The sequence below is a fragment of the Myotis davidii genome, unplaced genomic scaffold (assembly GCF_000327345.1).
Source record: "Myotis davidii unplaced genomic scaffold, ASM32734v1 scaffold319, whole genome shotgun sequence".
Lineage (NCBI taxonomy): Eukaryota > Metazoa > Chordata > Mammalia > Chiroptera > Vespertilionidae > Myotis > Myotis davidii.
The window spans coordinates 965890-993493 of NW_006290675.1; the positions used below are offsets into that span (position 1 = coordinate 965890).

Genomic DNA, 27604 nt, shown 5'->3' on the forward strand with positions numbered 1-27604 from the left:
CTCCAGCCATAATCACATTGCTAGTTCTGACCCATATGTATGTCTATCTCTTCCACTTCCCTTATTCCATATTACTTTGAAACAAATGCCAAAAATCATTTTATCTGCAATCATTCAGTACATACCTCTTAAAGGTAGAGACATATTTAATTAACGTAACCTTGATTATAAAATCTAACAAATGAACAATTCTTTAATATTATGAAACCTCCACTCAATGTTCAAATTTCCAATTATCTCATTAATGTCATATGTGTTTTATTTTTACATTTGTTTGTTGCAATCAGAATACAAATAAGAGTCTGTCCACACGTTCTGGCCGGCCAATATGTCTTTTCTGTTTCAATCTATAGCTTCCCCCACGTGTAATTTTTAAATTGGAATGTATTAGATGAAGAGACAGATGTGTTTGTCCTAAATAGTTTCTCACAGTTTGAATTTTGCTGAATGCATCTCTGAAGTGTTGATTATCATTTTTCTGTCTTCTGTATTTTCTGTAAATTGGTAGTTGGATCCATGTTTGCTTTTTTTCCATTGTTCTCTCTTCAAGTTCACTGATTCGTTCCTCTCTCTACTCCATTCTGTTGTTGAGTCCACCTGGTAAAGTTTTAATTTCAGTTATTGTATTTTTCAGTTCTAAAATTTCCATTTGATTCTTTATCTCTCCTATTTTTTTGCTGAGATTCACTGACCCTACTCTATTTAAATGATTTCTTTTAAAATGTGCACACGTGGTAGAGTGACAGAAAGTGGCAGTCAGCCTCCAAGGGGGCTCCCCGAAATATCTGCATCCTAGTCTTCACACCCTGTGTAGCCCCTCTGACATTCTACCAGGGTTAGTTGGTATAACCAACAGAATATGGCAGTAGTGATGGCATGTCACTCCTGAGATTAGGTTATGAAATACTGTAGCTTCTGTCTTGGGCATGCTCTTTCTCCCAGCAAACATGCTCAGATCACTTGCTTTGGGAGAAAGTGAGCTGCCCTGTGGTCAGGAGATTCAGGCAGTCGTTGGAGGCAGCCATGTGGTGGGAAACTGGTCTCCAGGCAACAGCCATGGAAGAACTGAAACCTACTACTTATCACATACGTGACTTTGGAAGCAATCCTCATCTGAGCCTTCAGGTGAGACAGCAGTTTCAGAACCACCAGCTCAGCTGTCTCCAGATTCTGGCTCACTGAAACTATGCACTAAGTATTTTATTTTATTTTATTTTATATTTATTTCAGAGAAGAAGGGAGAGATAAAAACATCAATGATGAGAGAGAGTCATTGATCAGCCCTGACAGGGAATCGAACTGGTGACCTCTTGGTTCCTGGGTTGATGCTCAACGACTGAGCCACGCTGGCTAGGGTGCACTAAGTATTTTTAAAAAGCTGCTTAGTTTTGAGAAAATGTGTTATGTAGCAGATAACTAGTACATTGGGGTCCCTGCTTAACTACTTACTAAAAGAGTCAGGACAAGCTGAATAAGCTCATGATCGCCAGTTTCTTTACTTGGAAATTGATGACCATTTTTGCCCCATCTACTTTTCAGGGTTGCTGAATCTCACATAAGATAAAACATTGTACAACTATTAATTTTTCAAACCTAATCCCCCTATTTTACAGATGAAAATGGGAAGCCAGAAGGAATGAAAAGAACTGACTGGTGAGGCATTAAGGTACAGAGGAGTTACATGACTTTGCCAGGCTTCAACTATTTAGAAAAGGAGCAAGGACTAAAGTATCACAGGCTATTATCATTAAATAGTCACTCCATGTTTCAGGAAAACAGTAGTAAATTATGCATTGTATGTGGTTAACTGAGAGAACTGCACTTCCTCTATGGCACATAACAAATGTGGGACAAATGCAAGAGGGCCAGAGTTGTTCCATTATAAAGACAGCATACAGCCAGTTACTCCTTCTTTCCACTCTTTGTTGCTCTGCCAGGCATCCCAACATGCTGAGTCCAAGCATATGGGCACCCAGCCAGGTGACTAACACCATCTCTTTGTACCCAAACCCTGTACAATAGGCAAACAGCTCCTTCCTTTAAAACCTTGCTGGGCAAGTTAGTATCAGTATCTTTAAACTATAAATACTCCTTTGTCAAGTTTTTAGTAAAAAAAAAAATAGTTGACTGACAGGAGAAAAAAGAGGCTAACAGTATTTTGAGCCAACGAGGGCAGACCATTTGAGCGACAGTGATTAACTTTTTAATTAAAAAACAATTTTTCCCCTCAAAGTCGTATTTTGGTAAACCACCTCACCTTCTGCTTTCCCCTCAATTTCAGTTTACTGACAGGGGAGAAAGTGATGTTTTAAAATGTTGAAAATGAACCAGATAAATAAAAACATGCATGTTGACTCAAACTGGAAGGGAAAGTGCAAACATGAAATAGTTGTATTGGACTAATAAGGACCATTCTTTTGTTTTTAATTTAAAAAATATTTATAAACCATATAGATATACTATGTGGTAACATATTTTATATGTAATTTTTACTATATATTTACATTGTTTTTAATTTAGAAGTTCAAATTTTATACAATATCTGTCTTGACAGAATGAACTCTAATAGCTTTTTTTGGTTTAAATATTTAAAATTATATTTTAAATTTTCATCCTCATGTGTATCAGTTAAGATTCTTTAGCTGCAAGCAACAGAAACTCTGGTTAAACAAAGAGTATGGGAGGGAGTATAGGACCTGGAGGGAGGCCTTAAGAAGCAGGAAGTAGCAGCATCCTCTCCACGGAACCTAAGGTCCTGCCACTGGAGTAAGTGAACATGAGCCAACTATTTGTGTTTTCTCTCCTTGGGTGTAAGAGGCAAAATCCTTGCAGAATAAGATTTTTGCTTGGCAAAAGATGTGCCATGCTAGCATGTCCTGAGCTGATGAACTGAAGAGGGAGCTGAGAGGACTCTCCCAGGTCCCCTCCATGTCCATGTAGGTGAGCAGAACACTATGTGGACTCCAACTCACCAATGCAGCCCTTAGCAGAAGGCAGAGAATCACCCCCAAAAGAGATAATACTGATTGAAAGGCCCAAATGTCCACTAAATTGTAGATTTGTTCTCACCACTGAATGAGAAGTCTGTGAGACATGAACTGTCTTCTAGTAGTGTTTTAGATGGAAGCCCACACATCTTTCCTCATCGTTATCAAGGACCAGTGACGACATGCTTTGGGTATGACATTTTGGTGTGATGCTTTATATAACTTGATATAATACCTACACTCAAATTACATGAATCAAGTCCAATCCTCCTTTAAACATACCCCAGGTCCATTACCAATGCCTAGTACTGTGTGGATCCATTTCATCCCATCCACTCTCTCCTTTTCTCCTCCTTCAGATGGCCCACACAGCTTTCGCTGAAGCATGTTCTATGTTAATGGTGTAACCTAAGCTGTGTATTGCACACACACATTTTCTTCCATACTTCTACTATCCCTGACTTTGACAATGACCAGACCTGTCTTTTCAGGCAGACTCCTGGGAGTGATTTGCAGAACCAGGGGGCTAATCTGGCTCAGACTGCCCAGGACGGGCTGAAGCGGCCTAAAAGACCCTTTACTGACCTCCTCACGAACTTTTCTCATTATACCTTCATTATAATGTGAAAATCTCCTCCTAGGGGTGGAGATTTTCCCACCATTTTTAAACATGTGATGTATGTATAGGCATGTTTGCTAATTGCATAGATGCAAGAATGTCCCCACCCATACATGTGATGACGAAGGTTACCTTGTGTTTATGTAGGATTTCCAAAGACAAATGCAATCCTTTGTTTGGGGACGCACTGCTCTGGGAGCAATCCCCATTGTGTTCCTTGCTTGCTGGCTTGCAATAAAGTTCATGCCCATAAAACCTTCTTGGAGTTGTCTTTTGGCTGGCAACTACTGAATAATTAGACCCAATTTCGTTCTAGTAACAACAGAGATTACATAAAAATGAAAAGGGAAGGGAGCCCACATGTTTAAGAAATACTAGTTAAATCAAATCTACAAGTCAAAGTTCATCTAGATAGCCAATAGACCGTTCTACTCCATTTTGAAGATCTTACTTTGCGATCCTTAAAAATAACCATTAAACAACATATTCTAGGACATGAATTCTAGATGGATTTTTAAGACACAAGTGGTTTAACTGCACTTATCTTTATAGAGGTGAGAGTGTGAAAAATTTTATTAGCATTCAGTTTTAAAAGCATTATACCCGTGATACACCAAAATATAGGAGTGCTGCTTCTTAAAGAAGTTACCCTTTAGGGTTTGGTCCTTGGTTTAGAAGTTGTGGAGTTTTGGTAGTTTTATTTTAAGTGCTTTATGCATTCATGATCTTAGTCCAAGAACTGTAATATTGGTCCACTATCTTCTTCCTTCAGGGGAGAAAAGACATATTACACCTCCAGGCTCTCAATACATTATTACCACCCCATTAACTCCTTAATATCTGCAGTGGATTATTATTTGCTCTAAATTAGTCTCAAGGTTCCCTCAGAGCATAATTTGAAGGAGGGAAGCATGAAATATTTCTCCAGATGGATCTTAAATGCAGTTTTTTTTGGAATATGTATGATAAAACATACATATCAGAAAAATTAACATTTTTGATCACTTTTAAGTGGACAGTTCAGTGGCATTAAATACATTCACATGGCTGTGCAACCACATCATCCATCTCCAGAACTTTTTCATCTTTCCAAACCAAAACTCTGTACCCATTAAAAAACCCCATTCCATTCTGCCTCTCAGCCCCTGGAAACCAAAACTCTACTTTCTGCCTCTATGAGTTTGACTGCTCTAGGTCCCTCATGTAAGTGGAATCATACAGTGTTTGTACTTTTATGTCTGGCTTTTTATTAATTAATTAATTTAAACCTTTATTATTGAGAGTATTACAGAAGTCCCGCCCCCCTTTTTTTTCTCCCATTGACCCCCTCCATCTGGTTCCTGCCCTGCCCAGGCCTTTACTACCCTACTGTCTGTATCCATGGTAATGCATATATGCATATAAGTTCTTTGGTTAATCCCTTCCTGGTCCCTCTCTCCCCTTCTCTCTGAGTTTCATTGGTCTATTCCATGTTTCCATGCCTCTGGTTCTATTTTATTCATTAGCTAATGTTGTTCATTAGATTTCTTGTTCATTTATCTTGAGTTTTAGATTTAGTTGTTGATAGATACGCACTTATTGCACTTTATTGTTCATATTTTTTATCTTTTATTAGTCTCCTCCTCCCCTTCTTCCCCATCTCGTTTTTCTTTAAGAAGACCCTTTAACATTTCATGAACTACTTGTTTGGTGGTGATGAATTCCTTTAGATTTTCCTTGTCTGGGAAGCTCTTTATCTGGCTTTCAATTCTAAATGATAGCTTTGCTGGATAGAGTAATCTTGGTTGTAGGTCCTTGCTTTTCATCACTTTGAATATTTCTTGACACTCCCTCTGGCCTGCAAAGTTTCTGTTGCAAAATCAGCTGGAAGTATTATAGGAGCCCCCTTGTAGGTAACTGCTTTTTTCTTGCCTTTTTTTAAAAAATGTTTTATTGATTTTTTTACAGAGAGGAAGGGAGAGGGTTAGAGAGTTAGAAACATCGATCAGCTGCCTCCTGCATACCCCCTACTGGGGATGTGCCCACAACCAAGGTACATGCCCTTGACTGGAATCAAACCTGGGACCCTTCAGTCCACAGATGGATACTGAGCCAAGCCAGTTAGGACTCTTTTGCTGCTTTTTAAGAGTTTCTTTCTTTTTAACCTTTTGAATTTTATTTTTTAATTAATTTTTTATTGTTTAAAGTATTACATATGTTTCCTTTCCCTCTCATCAACACCCTCCCCCCTCGCCACTCCCATCCCTTAAGAAAAACCTTTTGCATTTTAATTATGAAGTGTCTTAGTATGGCTCCTCTTGTTTAAGACTCTCTGTGCTTCCTGGACATGTATGTCTATTTCTTTCACCAGGTAAAGGAAGTTTTCTGTCATTTTTTCTAATAGGTTTTTGATTTCTTGCTCTCTCTCTTCTCCTTCTGGTACCCCCATGATGCGAATGCTAGTATGTTTGTAGTTGTCTGAGAGGCTCCTTATATTATCTTCATATTGTTAGATTCTTTTTTTTACTGTTCTGTCTGGGTGTTTTTTTCCTTCCTTATATTCCAAATTCTTGATTGGTTTCTCAACATCCTCTACTCTGTTGATCCCCTGAAAATTATTCTTTGAGTTAGTGTACATTTCATTTCTGACTGGTCCCTTTTTATGTTGTTGATGTGCTCACTAAGCTCCTTGAAGTTTTCATTAAGTTCCTTGAGCATCCTATGCGCATTGTTTTGAACTCTGTATCTGGCATTTTTCTTGCTTCCATTTCATTTAGCTCTTTTTTCTGGAGATTTCTCCTGTTTTGTTTTTTGTTTTTTTTTTCCTTCCATTTGTGAATTGTTTGTCTCCACATTTTGGCTGCTTCCCTGTGTTTGTTTCTATGTATTAGGTAGATTTGCTATGTCTCCTGGACTTGGTAGAGTCACCTTGTGTAATAGGTGTACTTTAGGGCCCACTGGCCTCCCAAGTCACCTGAGCTGGGCACTCCTTTGTGAATTGGTGCAACCCTGTGTGAGCTGTGTGCACTGTCCTATTGTAGTTGAGCTTTGATTTATGTTGGCATCACTCAGGTCAATCAGTTGCAAGGATTAGTTGCAACTACAGCTGAAGAGCTATGTGCAGGAAATGCCCCTACGGAACAGGACTTGCTTCAGTGGGGCTTTGGTGCTCATTGAATCTCTGCCTTGAGTGTGTCACTCATGAAGGTGGTAGAGTTGTAATTGGCATGGTTGAAGTTAACCACTGGGTGCATTGGCTCTGGGAACTCCCAGGAGATGCAAAATCAGCCTCTGCCTGTGCCCTGCCTAGAACCACCCAGCATGAGCTACAGTGCTCTGCAGATGGCTGCTACTTGTGTTGAGCTTGGAGGTGTTCAGGAGAGGCCAAACTGTGAACCAGCGTGGGCTACTGCTAATGTCAGACCTGGGGCCACTTATTGATAGGTAGGGGGCATATTGATGCTGGCTATTGCTTGTTTGAGAGATTTTAGGAATGTCCAAAGCATGAGGCAAAAGAAGCCAGTTAAATGGAAAAGCCACTGGAAATGGCTTGGATGAAATTGCAAGTAGGGAGGGACAGAGTCTCAGGGAATCACCAGGGCAGAGTGAAAAGTGTGAACCAGGTTAATGGAGATTTACATATGGCACAGACTGTCAGCTCTGTGGCAGGGAGGTCTCAGCAAAGGAACACTGGCCTCTGCCAGCACCTCTGTCTGGGAGAAAGCTGCCCCTCCGATTCTCACCCTGATGCCAGGCAAAGCAGTTCCTCCCTGGATGTCCCAGGTCTCTCTGTTTAGAACCGTGGTCGGCAAACTGGGGCTCGCGAGCCACCTCAAGCTGCTGTCCCAGCGCTGGAGCTCAGAGGGAGTTTCAGTAAGCCCATGTGTAGGCCCTTTAAGAGGAATTGCCTGGGACTCTCACACCCTCAGTGTCACTCAGCCACAATCCCCGTTGGTTTTTGCAACTTGAAGTTGTGGGGGCTTCTCTTCCTGGCACTGGAACTCTGGGCTGGAGGCCTGGTGTGGGGCAGGGATCCCCTTGCTCCTCAGAGAAACCTCCATAGCCAAGACATCCCTTCCAATTTTAAACTGCCACATGTGGGGGTGAGATCAGCTGGTTCTGCAATTCCACCCCTCCTACCAGTCTCAATGTGCTTCTTTTTAAATTCCCTAGTTGTAAGACGTTCGTTCAGCTAGATTTCATGTGGTTCTGAATGGTGGTTGTTCTGTATTTCAGTTTAAATTCTGATGTGGTTGTGGGAGGCAGTAAGTACCAAGTTTACCTATGCCACCATCTTGACCTGGAAGCCTGTCTGGTTTATTTTTAAATGAAGTTTTGATACACAGGATACTAGCTTTACTGTGAGTAAGGATACAATGGGTGTAGCTCATCGAATCCCCCCTGTCCCCCCGCTTGAGTGTGTCACTCATGAAGGGGTAGAGTTATAATTGGCCTGAATAGAAGTATTTGAACTGGAGCCCTTAGATAAGTTCTATGGATACAAACCCTATTTAAGGGACAAGTCTCCTAATTACAAGCTTTTCATAAAAGCTTCAAATTCAAAAGATGCTAATCATTGTTCTGGGTCTTCTCTGCTTTGAGAGCATCCTCTTGGTTCCAAACCAAGATTAGCTGCCTCTGGTTAGCACCAACCACCACCATGGTCATATTTATTGTAAGGCTCTGATTTTGCTGGCGAATCTAGTCTGACACCTAACAGAGTATATCACTCACCCTGTTAACTCCTAGCCCCATGCTTACCTGGCCACTTAGGAACTTTGAGCTCACCTTCCTCACATAAAAAATATCTAATAAAAATGCAAATCAACACTACAATTGGATACTACTTCACACACATTAGAATGGCTATGATAAAAAAAAAAGAAATAATTATTGGTAAGATGCTGAGAAATTGGAACCCTTGTGCACTGCCAGTAGGAATGTAAATGGTATTTCCACTACTGATAACAGTAGATTATTCATAAAAAAATTAAAAGTAGAATTGCCAAATGATCCAGCAATTCCACTTCGGGGTTTATACCCCAAAGAATTGGAAGCAGGAACTTTGAACAGATATTTGTACTTTCATGCTCATAGCAACAGTATTCACAATAGCCAGAAAGTTAAATAACTCAGGTGTCAATTGATAGATAAACGGATAAACAAAATGTGGTATATCCATACACTGGAATATTCTCTGGCCTTAAAAAAGAAGACATTTTGACATATACTACAACATGGATGTACCTTGAGGACATTATCCTAAGTGAAATAAGCCAACCATAAAAGGATGCATACTATGTGATTGCACTTAAATGAAGTACCGAGAGTAGTCAAACAGAGACAGTAAATATAATGGTGGTGCCCAGCTGGTGTGGCTCAGTGGTTGAACATCAACCTACGAACCAGGAGGTCAGTGTTCGATTCCTGGTCAGGGCACATGCCTGGGTTGCGGGCTCAACCCCCAGTAGGGGGTGTGCAGGAGGCAGCTGATCAATGATTCTCTCTCATTACTGATATTTCTATCTCTCTCTCCCTTTTCCTTCCTCTCTGAAATCAACAAAATATATTTAAAAAAAATAAAAATGGAAGTAGTCTGGAAAGTAAAAAAGTGGCTACCAGGGCCTGTGGAATGGGGAATGGATACAGAGTTTGGTTTGGAAAGATAAACGAGTTCTGAGATGGACAGTGGTGATAGTTGCACAGTAATGAGAATATATTTCATGCCACCAACTGTTCACTTAAGAATGGTTAAAATGCTAAGTTTTATGTTATGCATATTTTACCACAATAAAAAAAAAGTTTCAAAAATATGTCTAATATTATCTGGTCATTATTCCTGGCTCCTGCAGAAAACTTAGAAGTCTTTTGTAGAGTTCATCCCCAAACACCCTATTCTAGAAAGAGACAAAGATGCAGTAAACAGCAAAATGGTTTTTCAAAAGCTGGGGCCTGCCTTAGTTGTCTGCATTTTTTCAATAAAGAGCCACTTTAACATCACATCCCTTCCTGTACTCCTGCCCTCCCCGCAAAAGAGTCAAGTAGGAAAAAAAAAAAGTAATATTTGAAACCAGAGGTTAGCAGGACAAACTTCTAAGGGATTAGAGCCGTTTCCAGGAGCCAGAAAGCTGCCACTCAAAGGCAGCCCCTACACCACAGCTAAGTCCTGACAGGGGCCCACCTGTCCGATCACCCCCCTTACAGCGGCAGCACAGGCACCTGCCAGGTGATCACCTATGAGGTGGCCTGCCAGGAGGTACGGACACGACTTTATTCTTGAAGTCACCTACCTCAGAGAAGTACTTCTCAATGATGTTCATAGCAGTCAGGGCAACGTGAGGGTTCTCATGAAATTGCAAGGTTTTGATTCTATCAACGCCACCAGGTTCCTCGATCAGAAGACACAGGTATTCCTTCTTAGAAAGCTTCTCTGCTGCCTGGGGGCAATAGGAGCAAAAGTGAGGCCTGGGCAATAGCCTGGGGACAGGGAGCCTCACCAGTGGGACCCGACCAAAGGCTCCCTGTGCCAGGATGGGCAGTCGCAGCTTCACTTTTCCCAAAGTGATTTCAACTTGCACGCTCTTCCTCCACTTTGGATATTTATGTGATACAAGTGTGTGTGTGTGTGTGTGTGTGTGTGTGTGTAGGTTTTTTTCTTCATTGCAAAAATACAATATTTCTTTTGCTAAATATGCTGTCATCCATAAACAAATCACTACCACTATTCAGTAGACATCCCCTTCTAATGGAAATTGTTTTAATATAGAACGTTTAAGTGATGCTATGTAAATACAGAGGTTCTGGCCCTGCACTCCCTGAAAGCCTTGAAAGGTAAGACAAGAGACCTTCAGTAACAAGAGCCCCCACAGCAAGTAATGAAGTTCCTGGGAACAATGAACATGAGAGGATTTAACCCAAATGCTGGTCACTGGATTTACCATCCAGGGCTCTTCATTCACTCACACATGTGTACACATATGATGGGCGAGGCACACAGAACGGAGATACAGACGTGATTTAGAGAAGACCTTTTGTAACCAACTCATACTATCAGGAGGGACAAGTACACAAAGGTGATGGTGTAGAAAGTTTAAGTTAGTAAATGATCAGAAGTTTAAATTATAGCAGATGTGCACAGGATGCTTGAAAAGTAACAGGAGTCCTTAATGAGCAATACTGTGCCGGGTCAACCATAGGGTAACGGCATTCCCAAAAGAAGGAACATCGGGGACAACGTTTTGAAGGAAGAAAGGCTGCATGTTATGAGAAGGGGGAATAATAGTTCAGCTAAACAGCATATCGGGATGTGGAGGAAGAGGAGAAACTTGGCTGTCACATCTGGAAAGGCTCTACTTGCTATTTTGTGAGCAGTAATAAAATAACCTCCTCTGGGTCAAGCTAATTCATTAGGCCACCTCATTGACCTGATGACAGTTTGCACTGTATGTCTAAGCCTTGATGCCCTCTCGTCCTATGAGTCAGTAGATTTGAGTGAAGAAAGTAGGGCAGGAATCAACATGCTAGATTAGCTTCAGAAAGAATACGGGGCTGTGGGCAGCAGGAGCCCTGGCCCAGGATTTTGGACCTGAACAGTAAATGGCCCCAAAGTTACTTCAAAGAACCTCAACTGCATCTGCTGCCTATTTGAACTTGTTCCTGTCTCGTCTTGACCTTTCTAACCTACTGCCCCCGCGGCCGTTGTCTGATCCAGGGGGTGCACAGGTCCACCAGATGGGATTAGGTTAGAAACGACTGAGAAAGAAATCCCAAATATTTAAACGAAGCAGACGAAGTTAAACATCTATATCCCAAATTTGCTTTTACAGATTTGTTACGTCCAACTTTGTCTATTGGCTGTCAAGTCTCTACTCTTTGTTTGTGTGACTTGCTCAAGTCTTAGTGTCTAGCTGGGCTGTGTTTCAAATCTGTTCTTGACTCAGGTCAGTTCTTTCCAAGACAGTTACATGAAAAGAGTGCTTCGAGTGAGTTTTCAAAAGGGGTTCCCTCGTGTTACTTTGAAACTTTCCAAATGGCTTAGTTGTATATAAAAAGACCTTAACCAAGATGGTCCCAGGTGACCCCTGCCTCCGGGTGTTTATGCCCTTGTGTTAGTGTGAGTGTTAAACAGGGCTGACGTGTGTAACCAATAGGATGTTGTTGAAATGACCTCCTTTAAAGATCCTAAATACATGGGGGCTTCCACTTTGCTTCCTTAGACCCCTTGCTCCAGAGGAAGCCGGCTGCCATCATGCAGGGACATGCAGGCAGTCCCCGGGAGAGGTTTGTGTGGTGAGAATAACATGGCAGGCACGTGAGTGCGCCGTCTTGGAAGCTGAACCTCAGCCCCTGTCAAACGTTCGGATGAGATTGAAGCCCCCAAATGACATCTTGAACCTCATTAGAGACCCTGAGCCAGAACCATTCAGTGAAGCTGCTCCCGGATTCCTAACCCCATAAATCACGTGAGATAATAAATGTTTGTTTTAAGTCACTAAGGGGTAATTTGTTATGTAGCAATACAGAACCAAGACAAATAGTATAAATATAGTGTCTTACCTTACCTTTCAGAAATAAGACTTTTCTAGAATTCCAATTCAAGGCTGTTCAGTCTATTTTCCCAGTCATGTAGTTGAATATAAAAGGAATTCTAGTCTGGCCTCTTAACGTATATCCCTGCTAACTTCTTGCTGCTCCTTCAAATATCCTATGTTTTAGTCTTCTTTTTAAAAAAATATATCTTATTAAATTTTTTTACAGAGAGGAAAGGAGAGAGATAGAGAGTTAGAAACATTGATCCGCTGCCTCCTGCACACCTTCTACTGGGCATGTGCCCGCAACCAAGGTACATGCCCTTGACCGGAATTGAACCTGGGACCTTTCAGTCCACAGGCTGACGCTCTATCCACTGAGCCAAACCAGTTAGGGCTGTTTTAGTCTTCTAAAAGTGTCAGCCATGGGGCTCACTGACTATTTTTCCCCTCCTTCAAGCCTTTGATTGGTTTCCCCTCTCACTCAGATAAGTCAAAGTTCTCACAGACCTTATGTGATCTAGCCCCTACGTGCCGTGAGCCTAATCTCCCACCACTTTCCATCCATTCACTCTGCTCTGGCCATACCACCTTACTTGCTCTTTCTAGAATGTTCTTCCCCAGATAGCCACAAGACCCACTCACTTCTCTGAGGCCTTTGCTCAAAAGTTATTCCTCAGAGAAGTTTCTCCTGACTACTGAATAGAAGAGATCACCTTCCCCTCCTCACTCTGAGCTATCGGTGACTACCTTTTTGTCAGATAGATTTACCTCTAACTCCCTACCTGATCTGTCTGTTCCCCTCCCCACTGCTACATAAACTCTGTGCAAGCAAGGACGTTCACCTGCCACATCCTGAGCATCGATAACAGTGCTGGGCACAAGACACTCGTTTGAGAAAACAAAGATAATACCTTCTTTGATAGGCCTCTTGTTATTATTATCCATAGAATGTGTGCACAGAGGGAGGAGATAGGGGAGTTGGGGAGAAAGAGAGTCCTACTTGGGTTTTAAGAATGAAATGAAATGTGTTAAGTTTGGACACTGCTACTGAGAAACCAACCTGTCCAGAACAGCTCACCTGGAGGAGAAAAAAGATGATGTCAAGGATGATGACAACGAATTTGGCATCTGGGATGGTGAGCAGGTTCACCAGTGGCTCCAAGACTCCGGAATAGGCAAGGTGGACCAGCTGACGCACGGTGCCCCCATTTGTGAAGTTAGCCACCATCCAGAGAGCCTCCTTCTGCACCTTAAACTCTCCCTGCAGAAGAGAACATTCACATTCTTTACAGACCCTGAAGAGCTTACATATAGGGATGCTAGCTTGGTTCAGTTTCTAGGAAGGTTGGGGACAGCCAGGACTATCTGTGCAATTTAGAGAGAACACCGTGGGGACGTGAAGTCAAGAAGGAGGCAGGTAGATTCATATGGGGTTTTAGAGGGAGGTCCTAAATTCCAACAGACTCAGTTCATTAACTCAGGTTATGGGGAAAACAGAAACAACATAAACCAATCCAGGGAATCCACACAGATTAGGAATTGCGCTTGGAATTTTACGTTCTAGGGGCCTATGTTTACATTTCTTGTCTCTTTGCCCCAGTGAAAGTCTGGATAAGAAGCTCCATAGCTACAAAGCTAAGCACACAGATGTGCTCTCAGTGACTGAGACAGCTCGGAGGTTGCCGAGGAAGGCCACTGAAATATCCCTCAATGCATCCTTGCATTTATAAAAGGCATTTGACCCAGAGATATGGGAGTAATTGATCATGGATCCTACTGCCCCTGGGCAGGAGACATTATTTTGTGGCTGGGAGAAACTGTGACCACAGTTTAAAACAAAAATAAAAAGGCCAAACAGCTTATGGCTCCAGGCAAGTTATAGTTCAAAAGGCACAGTTTGAGCTAAGATTACTTCTTGATTCATGACTGAATATTTCTGAATAGAATACATACAGATTCACAGTAGAACACAAGATAGGAAGTGTCTAATTGGCTGGAAGATGCTATGATTTGGGTTGCAACACCTGGCCTAGCTTTTAATACTTAATGAAAACCTGGGAACCAACCATCCAACCTCAGACCAGAAACACATAAGCAGAAAAGCATAGCTTGTCCATTAAAAGGTGGCAAAAAGAAATGCTGATGACAGTAGTTGTCCTTGGGAAGGGAAGAGAGAATCAGGAGGAAAGAGGAAGGCTTACTGTAGTTCTACGTTTAGATTTGGATTTTCTGTGTATATTACCACCTTAATCAATGTGATTGTGTGCTGAAAAGGCCACCATTCTCCAGTGTATAATATCAGTATAACTGGATATGGTTTTCCTCCTGAAAGAGAACAAAACCTCTTTTGGCAAGTAGAGAGTAGATGGCACATTCTTTTAACACTATTTGCCAGCTCAAAATTTTTCTGGATATTTGAGCTGTGGGCCACCTTTTCATTACACAACGCTTGTTTAGTCTTCTAAATTTTCCATGGGTTGTCCAAAGAGGATGCACCTTCCTTTTTCTTTTTTTAAGGGAGAGCTGGGGTACTAATGTTTCATAGTTTTGTTGTGGTCTCAATTAATTTGCTTCAGGGCCTGTGTCTGAGTTACTGAAGGAGTTCAACACCGGGCCAGTTGGAAAGTGGCCTTTTGCCGTAGACACAGAGTGTCCCACTCACATTTTTCAGCAGAGCCAACACGGGCGGCAGGATGTTGCAGTCGATCAGCTGCTGGATGTGCTGCTGCGACCCTGCGGCCACATTGCTCAGGGTCCAGGTGGCCTCCTTCTGGATGGAGGACTTGGGGTACAGCAGGAGCTGGGGCAGCACACTCAGTATTCCCGCCTCAATGGCCAGCTGGGTCTGGTGATCGCTTCCCGTGACAATGTTCCCCACAGTGCGGAGAGAGGGGGTCTGGAAGAACAAGGCCGGAAGTGTAACCGAGTTTTGCAAACTTATCACAGTGGCAGTGACAGTCACACAAGATCTGTGCCCTCCCGAACGTTAGTCATGCTTTGCTGATGGCGCTCTGGAAGCCTGGGAACAACGGTGATACCCATGACCCTTACTCATTTGGCACATGGACGGCTGTGTATATAGCTTGAAGGTACTTGCCAGCTTCCCAGCAGTGGTGGCTCAAGTAGGATAGAGGTCAAGGGATACCTGTATCAAGAAATGATGCTCTCCCCTTTATATCCCCACATTAGGGAAACTGCTAAGTTGATTGTAGTGTTTATAACGTAATTGTGTCTACTGAATTTATAGTTAGCACCAGGGTCAAGTTTCTGTTGTACACATTATTGGAGCCAGTGAGACCCCAATGGCACTTTTTGATATATTCACAACCCCTTCTCAATAACTCTGATGGTTCCCAGGATGGGTCTACGATTGGGCCCCAGACAACTGTCCTTGGAGGGTTGATTTAGGATTTATTTTGGTTTTCTTGCACTTTAGTGAGAGATAACAGTTATAGAATTTTCCTAGCCTACTAGGCTAGGTATCTGCTACTCCAGTGAGACATAGAAGTAGTGCTATAGGCCAATCACAGCCTTGCCAAACCTGGCAATTTTCCCCGAAGCTCCCAGGATAAGCGACTTCTTATAGATATTCTCTTTGTATCCTGCATGCTACCAGCATTATTCTCAAACTAACCTTGACATCTGAGGAATACTATGCTAATCTCAAAGCAGATGATCATGAAGGCTGCACAATACATAGTATTAGGCATAGAAATCAGAAGGGGCACCCACCTTTTAAATGATATTTTCAAGAATATTATGTAAGTGACATGTTGGTTTTACTTACTTTTCACTTATATCTGAAATAGTCTTAGAGAACAAACTTGGGAGAGGATAAGAGGAATTTTCTTTTATATTTGAGTAAGCAATTCAAATGTTACATGGGCTTTACATTAATACACACACATTCTGTATCAGCCAACTTGTTAACGTCTACACACATAGACCACTAGAAGGAAAGGCCACAAAAGGGTACTTCACTGGGTGAAGGAATCATAGTCAATTTTAATTTGGTGCTCTCTATGTTTCTAGTTGTCAGATTAACAAAAAAATATGTTACTGAATACCCACTAGGATTTTGGGTCAAAATAGATTCAAGTGTTTGGCTAGAGAATATCAGAGACCAGAGAAATGCAAATGATAAGCCTTGTTCTAGGTAAAGGATTAGAGCTGAGTGTGGAAACCAGGGGGTGAGGAAAGAGTAGAACTTGCTAAAGTAAATACGACTCGGAAGGCCCATAGAGAGACAGACAAGACCTGGGGCATTTACCAAGATACTGAGTTCTGAGCTGGTCATGAGCTGAACCAGCCTGGGCAGCACCCCCATGTCAACCACTTGGCCAATGCGCTCGATGCAGCCCTCGGTGAGGTAGGACAAAGCCCAGCAGGTGTCAGAGAGCACCTCGCTGTCTTGGTGCTGCAGGAGCTGGGAGAGGACGGGCAGCATTTGCTCCACGGCTTTTTCGCAGGGGTACGGGTTCTTGTTTCGGCACAGGTTGGACAGGGTCCACGTGATGTTCCGCAGAAATGTAATCTGTAACAAGAGACTGCTTCTAGCATCGGGTGCAAAGAAGACAAACTGCAAATGGCAGTGTGTCCTTGCCATCACCGATCACTAGTATTATTGACCAGCATGAACCAAAGAATTTGGGCTGCAAACAACAATTTGTTCTAGGTAGTGATGTATATATAGGGCATCCTCAAACTTGTATATACACATTTTGAATAATTATAAAGCCGACAGGGTCCACGTGACGTTCCGCAGAAATGTAATCTGTAACAAGAGACTGCTTCTAGCATCGGGTGCAAAGAAGACAAACTGCAAATGGCAGTGTGTCCTTGCCATCATCGATCACTAGTATTATTGACCAGCATGAACCAAAGAATTTGGGCTGCAAACAACAATTTGTTCTAGGTAGTGATGTATATATAGGGCATCCTCAAACTTGTATATACACATTTTGAATAATTATAAAGGCAGTGTTTATGAAATTACATTTCATTTTCAAAATTGAGATATCAGCTGTTAAAGTATATATACACACCCCCTGTATACGAGGGACAGGGAGAATGAGCGTTTTGCTTCCTATTCAAATGTTAGATGGATATTTCCTTACAGTCTTCAAAATAACCTTCCCCTCGACTCAACTGATGACCTAATTTCATTTTTCACTGGCAAGACAAAGAGGTTTCATGTTCTTCCCACCAGTCTATAACCAACATGTCATAACCACATTTCCGATCTTCTATTCGAGGATTAGTCTTCCCTACCTTGCCTCTGAATTCCATCACTTTTCACCTTTAAATATTCTGTCCCCAGCATCACCTCTCTCTCCTGGATCACTCCCCCAGCACAGAAACACCCTGTGACCTTCACCCCTTACCCTTGGCACCTCTGCAGCCATCACCTCACTTCTGTTTTCCAGAGTCTATCCTCAAGGAGGCATCTGTATTCACTCTCTACGGTGTGCTTCCCATCTGCGCTTCTCCTCCTCCTAGTCTGTTTCTGACCCTGCTTCTCTGTGGTTAGTGACGAAATCATCTTCTTCCAAGTCTCTAACCCCATAGCTGCTTCTTTACTGTCCCTCTCCATTGTGTGTAGTCGCCAGTTGTTCCCTTCTGGCACCTGTGACACCAAACCTGGGTGGTTTTTTTTTTTTTATTGCTAAATGGGATGCTTCTCCTCAATTTTCCTGGCCGGCGCCGCCTGACTTCTGAATGTCAGAGACCCTAGAACCTGGTTCTGGACTCTCCTCACACTCCAGGCCAGGGATTGGCAACATTTTCTGTCAAGGGCCAGACAGTAAAGACAGTAAACATTTTCAGCTCTGTGGGCCTCAGGGGCTCTGTTACAACTATTCAACGCGGTATTTGTAACACCATAAGAGACACAGGAAATTGCGTGTGAGTGAATGGGCGTGGCTGTGCTCCAGTAAAACTCTATTTACAAAAGCAAGCAGCTGACCCCTGCTCTTGATCTTGCCCAGCTGGATGACATGTGTGTCCATGAGTATCTAGACCCGCATACCCACCTACCTGACGTTGCTGCAATGGTACCTCTCAATCACATTAACTTAATGTGGATAACTAAGACTCTGGTCTTTCTCCCTCCATCGTCCCCATTTCTCTAAGAGGACAGTCATCTAAATTAACCTAACCCTGAACCCGGGGCATCCTGGCTTCTTTCTGTCTCACTTCCGTGTCCAACATAGCAGCATCCCAGGTCCATCTGCTTCACCATCTCCCTGGGCCACGGCCCGCCAACAAGCAGCCAGGAGGGTCTTTCTGAAAGATCGGACCACTTTGTTTCCTGCCTTGAAATCCTCCAAAGGCTCCCCTTTGCCAGCAGGATGATGTCTAGGTCCCTTGCCCGACCTTCAAATTGCACTTCTTTCTTCTTGCAAATTCCCTTGGTCATGCCAGCCTTTTTTCTGGTTCAACCATGTCAGGATTTTATCCCACCGTGAGGGCCGAGTGTATATTCCCTCGGTTTTGGAAGCTATTTTCTCTTCATTTAAAAATGATTTTCTACTGATTTTTAGAGAGAGAGGAAGGGAGAGGGAAGAAAGAGAAACATCGATGTGAAAGTAGAGCATTGGTTGGCTGCCTCCTGCACACCCCCCACTTGGATAGATGCCTGCAACTTGTGCATGCGTCCTGATCAGGATTCGAACAGCAGCCCTTCAGTGTATGTGATGACGCCCAACCAACTGAGCCACACTGGCCAGGGTTTCTCTTCATTTTTGTTTGAGACAAAGCTAAAATCCAAATTTAATTTCTTTAAAAAAATATATTTCATTGATTTGTAACAGAGAGGAAGGGCCCCAGGGATAGAGAGTTAAAAACATCGATGAGAGAGAAACATAGGTCAGCTGCCTCCTGCACAGCCCTGACTGGGGATGTGCCCACAACCTAGGTACATGCCCTTGACCAGAATCGAACCTGGGACCCTTCAGTCCGCAGGCCGACGCTCTATCCACTAACCCAAACCGGTTAGGGCCAAATATAATTTTTAATCCAGGGACTCCTCTATTGTTGCCACATCAATCCACTTTTTAAAAAGTGGAAATGTTTATTGATTAGAGAGAGAGGAAGGGAGAGGGAGGGGAAGAGGGGAAAGACAGATTGATATGAGAAATATTGATCCATTGCCTCATGCATACGCCCTAACAGTGGATTGAACCTGCAATCTAAATGTGTGCCCTGACCAGGAATAGAACCCACAACCTTTTTGATATTTGGAACGAGTTCTAATCAAGTGAGTCACCTGGCCAGCGCACCACATCAATTGACTTTGACTCTAATCTTCAAACCTAAACTTTATTACTAGGAACAGAACTGGTGAGCCACTAATTCAGTTTGTGCTCCTTGAAGAGTAGAGTTTAGTCATCTAATTTTGCAAGATTGTAAACTGATAAAAATCTTAACAGATTTTTTCCCAATGCTTTCAAAAGAAAGATCAACACTACTGCCTGCTGAGGACAAATTTGGATTAATTCTTACCCAACGTGATATTCAGTTCTAGGCCTTCTTTTAATTACCATCATAAGGGGTCAGGCATTGATTTGGAAATACAGTGGGGCCTTGACTTACGAGTTTAATTCATTCCATGACGGAGCTTGTAACTCAAATTACTCGTATGTCAAATCAACAGTGAACGAGTGAGACACGTGATGCTGGGCGGATGCTGTGGCGTTCACTGTGACGTTCGCTGTGCCAACTAGCGGTGGGGTATCTGAAGCTGGCTCGTAACCCGAATTTTAGCTCGCAACTCAAAGCAAAAAATCGGCCAAGAGACGGCTCATATCTCGAAAAAACTCGTTAGTTGGGACACTTGTAAGTCAAAGGCCCCACTGTATTTCCTCAATTTCCCAATTTTGGGAACTTGTTACCAGGTAGGTTTTCTAATTGAAAGACACTCACTGGTGTAGTTGATGATATCAGGGCCAATAGATGTGGGATGGCATTACTCGAGATAACAGAGTCCCTGAATTCTGCACCATCACCTAAAAATAGATAAGAACAGGACATTCAAATCGAGAACAAAGAGAATCCTGGGATAGGTGACTAATTTTTCAAAGTCTGTGCAAAGGGTAAGAGGCCAAAACACATTCCCAGGTTGGGCAAGTAGAGAATGCAGTCATGAACTTGATCCTGAGTCTTTAACATGTTGGTTGGGTGGCTAGGCCTGGTGTGAAAGCAGGTCCCACACAGCAGCAATGCCGTAAGCAGTCTGTGGATGCATAAAGAAGCCAGCCAACTGGGCCCAGGCAGTGCTCTCTAAATGCTAATATAATTTTATAGCATGGTTCTCAGGAAGACCGAGGCCATTGCAGACCAAATGTCTTCCCAGAAGATTCTGGCATAGGGCAGTAACTTCCAGATGTGACTCGGAACAAAGTCTGGGAGATGCACAGGTGTTAGGCATCAGCTGTCTGTGACGTTGGCTAGAATACCGTATTTCTGGACCATAGAAGTCTCAATTTGTAGTTCTTCAAACATCAGGCAAGGCATTAGTTATATTATACCACCCAATTTTGCCTGTTCCTTATTGAACCAGTCAAAATGAGAGACAAAGTCTCTGCAATAGGTGCTTTACTTCTGCAAGCATTTCAAAAGCAGATTTTATATTTGGTGCTTGCTAATCCCAATATCTGAAGTCCATGGGGGTGTAATTATAATGATGGTTTCTGCTAACTCAGTAATGGTGTGTTGTTGGCTCTCTGAACTTGAAATTGCTAATATTTGGCTGATCTGACTTTGTCAAAATCCCGAGGGACCCAGTTGAGTTAGTTTCCCCCCAAAAGCATTATATTTCTATTCAGCCAGAAATCAGGGAGCTCCCAACTTTGCAGCATTAACTCCCCAGCTTTTGCTTTCCTGGATCTCACAGGGAATACAGTGTCAAGTTCCAAATCTATAAGGCCAATCTTAGGGTGTTTTCAGGGGAAACTTTTACCCCAAACTTTTGTATGTTCCATTGGCAACTTTCTCTAGAGATAGAATTTTTTTTAGGGTCTGGATTACATAAGTGTTTGCTAAAACCCCCTGCACTGAATAAGCTGAAAAGCTTGTCCTTTGTTCCTGAAGCTACTGAGACCTAAGGGTGTAGGACCTGGTATTGGCAGATGTCCCCAGGTAGCCTGTAGCCTCAGGACATACTGCATTATCTTGTTTCGGCTTCAATTTATGCCCTTTGAACTTGACTCTGAATTTTGGAAAAGGCTGTTGTACTTTTACCAGCATTTCTAGGCATTTCTACTTAGAGTATCAAGTTCACAATATTCCCCAAAGAACTCCTATAGCATGCCATACGCCTGGCCCACTATTTTCTTAGTCTCCTGAGGGGAGAGTCTCACCTGCTATATTACCAAGGGCCCACACTGCCTGTTCACACACGGTTAGGTTGGGGGAAGACAGGAGCTCAACCAAGGGCTTGACGGCGCCCCCTTCCACAACAGCTCGAGTCTGGTCTGAGGTCCCTGAAGCAATGTTGGTCAGAGCCCATGCTGCCTCAAACTGCAAACATGGATGCAATGATGACGTCAGGAATTCCACCAGCTTTGGAATGAGTCCTGCTTCAACAACACATTTTAGAGGAGGGTTCTTTTCCCGGGACAGCATTTTCCTTCACCATGAAAGAGAAAAAAGGAAAAGCAAGTCACGTGAAGCAGAAATGAAGAACCTCCTTTACAGATGTTCCCGGCATCCCTATCGCATGAGACAAACAGCTGGGAAAAGCTACGTGACATCCTAGAGTTGAGCTCATAGCACTTTGCAGTGATGAAGCAACATTTCCCCCTTCAAGTATTATCTACGCGAAGATTCCTGTAGAGGCCAATTTAAATGAAGCGGCTCATCTCTGACAACACTTGTATATCTTAGGTTGTTCTCAAGGACAGGATAGAGGAAATATTGAGTCTCACTTTTGGATGGACCATCACCTACAAAGCCTTTTCTTACATTGTGTGGGCATTTTGCCAAGAAACCAAACAGGCCATTCGAGCTCATTTCTAACTATGAACCTATAAACAGCAGCGGTCTGGCTGGTGATACCTGGCTGCCTGGGTGGCCTGGAAACATACGATGGGATCTGAGGCATTCACACCACTGATTATTTCTTCCAGCGTGAGCTTGACCTGCAAGGAGAAACACATTCAGGTCAGAGTCTCTGCTAAGAGGAACCACGAAGGTCATCTAGTCTAGCCATCTATTTGATTAAAACAGGCTGGCTTTAACAGTAGGTCCCAATCTGCATGCTGGTCTACACTAAGGGAGAGAAGGGTACTTGCTGGTCTCACAGACCTTTGAGATATTCCTTATGCTCTGGGGGTGAGTTGATTCCTACCATCACTTGGATCCCAGAACCTTTTTACAACGTGCTAGTGGATGTCTGCAAAAATGACAACGTAAGGACCTCCAAAAATGGTGTAAGTAGGGGTCTAATTTCATTGTTTTGCATGTGTATATCCAGTTGTCCTCACACCATTTGTTGAAAAGACTATTCTCTCCCCATTGAATGGTCCTAATACCTTGTCAAACTTTGATTGACCATAAATGTGATGGTTTATTGTGGACTCTGCATTCTCTTCCACTGATTTACATGTCTAACATATGTAATGGACGTGATTACTGTAGCTTTGTAGTAGGCAATGGAGTCATCAATATGACATCTAAAGCACATGCTGTTAAAAAAATAAAGCACATGCAACCAAAGAAAAAAGTAGATAAATTGGAATGTTTCAAAATTAAAAACTTTTATGCTTCAAGGATCCTATCAAAAGCGAAAAGATGACCCATAAAATAGGATGAAATATTTGCAAATCATATGCCTGGTAAGGGTGTAGTATCCAGAATATATAAAGAACTTTTACAACTCAAGAATAAAAGACAAATTACTCGTTTTAAAAAAATGTGCAAATGGTTTGAATAGACATTTCTCCAAAGAAAATAAACAACTAGCCAATAAGAACATGAAAAAAATGTTCATTAGTCATTAGAAAAACATAAAAATCAGAACAATATAGCCCTTTGCGTGCACTTGACGGCTACCATCCCCAAATGGACAATAATAACAGTTGGTTAGGATATCAGATTGTACAATGGTGCAGCCACTTGGGTAAATAGTTGGCAGCATGCTTCCTATTGCTAATGTAAAAATCGCCACAAATTTAATGGCTTAAAACAACACAAACTTATTCTCTCACAATTCTGGAGGCCAGAAGTTCATTATCAGTTTCACTGGGTTAAAGTCACGGTGATGGCAGGACTGGTTCCTCTGGGAGCCTATGAGGGGAGAATCTGTTTTCTTGCCCTTCAGCTTCTAGTAGGGCTGCCGTGTTCCTTGGCTTGTGACTTGTGCCTCCATCCTCAAAGCCTCGCACACCAATCCCTGCTTCTGTCATCATATCACCCTCTGCTCTGACTTGTCTCCATCCTTCGTATTTTAAGGATTGATGTGATTGCATTGGGCACACCAGAGAATCGAGGGTAATCTCCCCATCTCGAGATCCTTAGTTTAATCCTGTCTACAAAGTCCCTTTCATCATATAAAGTATGATGGGGATGAGGAGATGGGGACATTTGGGGGTAGGCATTATTCAGCTTACCACAGGCAGTTCCCCAAAGAGTGAAACATAGAGTTACCATCTGGCCCAGTAATTCTTCCCCTGGGTATGTGCCCAAGAGAACTGAAGACCTGTTCACATAAAAACTTGCACACAAATGTTTATAGCAGCACTATTCATAACAGCCAAAATGTGGAAATAGCTCAAATGCCCACCAAGTAATAAATGGATAAACCAAATGTGGTGTATCCATACAATGAGATACTATTCAGCCAGGAAAGGAATGAAGGACTGGCACCTGCTACAACATGGCTCGCCCCTGAAGACAGTATGCTAAGTGAAAGAAGCCAGACATGAAAGGCCACATATTCTATGATTCCATTTATATGAAATACCTAGAATAGGTAAATTCAGAGACAGAAAGATTCCTAGTCACCAGAAACTAGAGGGAAGGAGGTTTGAGTGACTGCTTATTGCGTAAGGGGTTTCTAATTGAGGTGATGAATATGTTCTGAAATTAGCTAGTGGTGATGGTTGTACAACCTTGTGAATATACCAAAAAACACTGATTATATACTTAAAAAAGGTGAATTCCATGGTCCATGAATTATATTTTAGTTTTTTTAAAGGCATAGTAATATAGAATAAAAGGAAAACAACTCTCTTATTTCATAGTTCCATCTTCCTTGAATGGGGGACTCCTGGGGACTATTCTAGATAAATGAAGCTAAGTAGAGATATGGTTCAGAGTCCTATGGCAATTCAGAGAATGGTTACAGCTCCTCTGTTTGATGGCCGGTAGCACATCATTGAATCCACTTGCCCGGACTGAACCACTCTGCCTCTAAGAGCCCTAAGCTGAGCTGACTGCAGTGATGACACACACACAGTGGCGGATCATAAAAGGCACGTAGATACACAGGCACGTAGATACACAGGCAGTATTGACCTCAGGCATGTAGATACGACACTATTGGGGCTCTGGGGAAACCTCCTGGTCAGGACATTCTGGAAAGATCAGAAAAAAAACAGTATTGACCTCAAAGTCAACCCAGGATTTGAAATGTGTGGTTTTTTAAAAATATATTTTATTGATTTTTTACAGAGAGGAAGAGAGAGAGAGATAGAGAGTTAGAAACATTGATGAGAGAGAAACATCGACCAGCCGCCTCCTGCACATCTCCACTGGGGATGTGCCCGCAACCCAGGTACATGCCCTTGACCGGAATCGAACCCGGGACCCCTCAGTCTGCAGGCCGACGCTCCATCCACTGAGCCAAACCAGTTTCGGCTTGAAATGTGTTTTTTTATTTTTGTTGTTGTTGTTCTTAAATCCTCACCCAAGGATATTTTTCCATTGATTTTTAGAGAGAGTGAAAAAGAGAGGGAGAGACTGAGAGAAATATCAATGTGAGAGAAACATATAGATTGGTTGCCTCCTGCACATGCCCCAACCAGGGCCCAGGCTGGGGAGGAGCCTGCAACTGAAGTATGTGCCCTTGACTGGAATCGAACCCGGGACCCATTAGTCTGCAGGCTGACGCTCTATCCACTGAGCCAAACCAGCAAGGGCTCAACCCAAGATATGTATTGAGCAAGGTTAGGCTGGAAGGAGAAGGGAAGACAGAGGGCAGCATTCAAGTCCTAGGCAAGACTTTACATGTTGAGTAACTAGATGCCTCTGCCGAGAGGTAACCTGCATGACCCCTCATTCCCTGCTTCTGGCTGAGTGACGGCAAGTGAATTTTCCGTTAGAAGCAGCACTTCCCTCCATTAGAATCTAGATCTCAGACTCTCAGCCGCAAAGGTAATGACCCTTAGCTTTCTGACAGCACCAGTTTAGCTCTAACCATGATCTCACCACCCCTTTCCCTCAAGACCCTCCATTAGAGCTTGCAAGTTCTGAACCAAACACTTCAAGCGAGAGTAATTCACGAAGGATGTATTTTATACACAACTGCTCTAAACGCCACATTCCCAACGTACCCCTTTGGTTTCTTCTCCAGATGCAGAGTGAGAGCAGAGATTGGTGATATTTCTTCTCTTTAAGGCCTGCTCATCTTTCTTGGCCTTTCGGAGCTGCACGTTGACTGCTATCCGGTGCTGTCGAATCATCTAGTGAGGGAAAGAAAGAACCGGGCACTTAGAGCTGGGAAGTCAGGCTGTTACCACGTTAGCCTTTGGGACACACTGAAAGCATCTGATTTCACTTTGCAGATTCAGCAGGCTGGAGGAGTTAACATCACAGTTAGTAAATAGCCCCAGTTTGATTGACCTCCTCTGCCGTCTTCTACTACACCGTATCTATAAGAAGAGTCCATCTCCCTCCCAAAGTGAAGGGAGATCGCGTATGCCCTTAGCAGACCAGGATTATCAGCTGTAGTGACATCTGAGCAAAGTGTCCCACTGCCCTGAGTCTGAGCATGTCTTCATTGGTGCTGATTAGATTCTGAGGAGCAGGCCTGGGACTCCCAACTATGGGGATCCAGTTGGGCTATGATCAGACTGCCCAGGCCCAGATGTCCCTGGCCATTTCCACTGTTAGGGAATCACTCTCTAGGTCAGTGATGACGAACCTATGACACACGTGTAAGAGGTGACACGCGAACTCATGTTTTTGGTGCGCCACTACTGCTCTAGGTCATTCAAATATATATTTAAATATATGTTTGTTTTTGATTTAAGAGAGGAAGGGAGAGGGAGAGAGAATCATTGATTGGCTGCCTCCTGAACATTCCACACTGAGGATCGAGCCCACAACCCGGGCATGTGCCCTAACCAGGAATTGAACTATGATCTACTGGTTCAAAGGTTGATGCACAACCACTGAGCCATGCCAGCTGAGCTAGGTCATTCAAATCTTAATCCAGTCTCATGAGCTTTACTTGGCCACCAAACTGAGGGAGATTAAAATTTAAAGTAAAAAACAACCCTTTTCTCATATCAAGAGAAACTCAGGCTTCATAGTATTGAGAATCCTGGAGAAATGATTTAACTTATACAGACGGATGAGTTTTAGGTTGAAGACTTTCTTAATTTAAGAAAATGTACATGTATGTATTAGATAATCCTTAAACAAGCCTTATAATTCTTGCTGGAGAACAGGGTCCCTGTGGTGTTAGACAACAAGGCAGGAATACCTTCAGGTCCAGTGAGTCAATTGTACTGTTGCCCCATCACTAAGTGGCCCCTCACTGTGTATTCTCCCTTCTCATCTCTTGGCCCTTCCTGCTGCTTTCCATGTAGAGGGTTCAATTCCTTTGTTCTAATTGATTTCCTTTAATTTGCACTAATCTCGGAAGCCAGACAGCCATGCTTGTTGGAAAAGGTGTAAGAATGATTTGGCTCTGGATAGTGCCCTAACCAGGTGGCTTCTCCCATCCTCAGCTGCCTGTCAGATTTGTAAGGCATATCCAACCATGTATGATATCGCAGTGAAAGCACATAGATGTAGGACACAGAGCTAGAGCCAGAAAACTGAACCTAGAGAAGCTGAATGAGAGTTAGAATCCACACACAGCTCAGGCTCCCTGCCCCAGGCTCTTGTGCTCAGCCCAGTACCTAGAGAGATAGAAACATTGATGAGAGAGAAACATCAATTGGCCACCTCCCACATGTGCCCCACTGGGGATCAAGCCCACAAGCCAGGCATGTGCTCTGACTAGGAATCAAACCGGTGACCTCTTGATTCATTGGTTGACACCCACTGAGCAACATCGGCTGGGCCACAAGAAACATTTTGCTATATTTGCTTTGTCACCCCCTTTCCCCACCCTCCACTCTATATCTGATGCATTTCCACCATCTAGTTTTACTGCACTAGTCCTTGATAAAGTGAAGCTGTTGCCGCATACTTACAGATGCATCTTTGCCTCGGTATTTAAATTTTCTCATCCTGTCTTCTGGAGCTTCTAACGACAT

The 27604-nt window shown here is 42.9% G+C and overlaps 1 protein-coding gene across 1 annotated transcript; it reads right to left on the reverse strand.

Annotated features, from left to right (window-relative positions):
- Positions 1-4333: 4333 nt before the first annotated feature.
- Positions 4334-27604, reverse strand: LOC102766532 (importin subunit alpha-8). Its single transcript, XM_006763716.1, has 10 exons — positions 27542-27604; positions 25670-25798; positions 22173-22255; positions 21476-21744; positions 20040-20122; positions 16387-16650; positions 14779-15012; positions 13195-13377; positions 9876-10022; positions 4334-4372 (listed from the first exon to the last, which is right to left on the reverse strand). Exons 1-10 carry the CDS (start codon positions 27602-27604, stop codon positions 4334-4336), a joined length of 1494 nt encoding a protein of 497 aa, XP_006763779.1.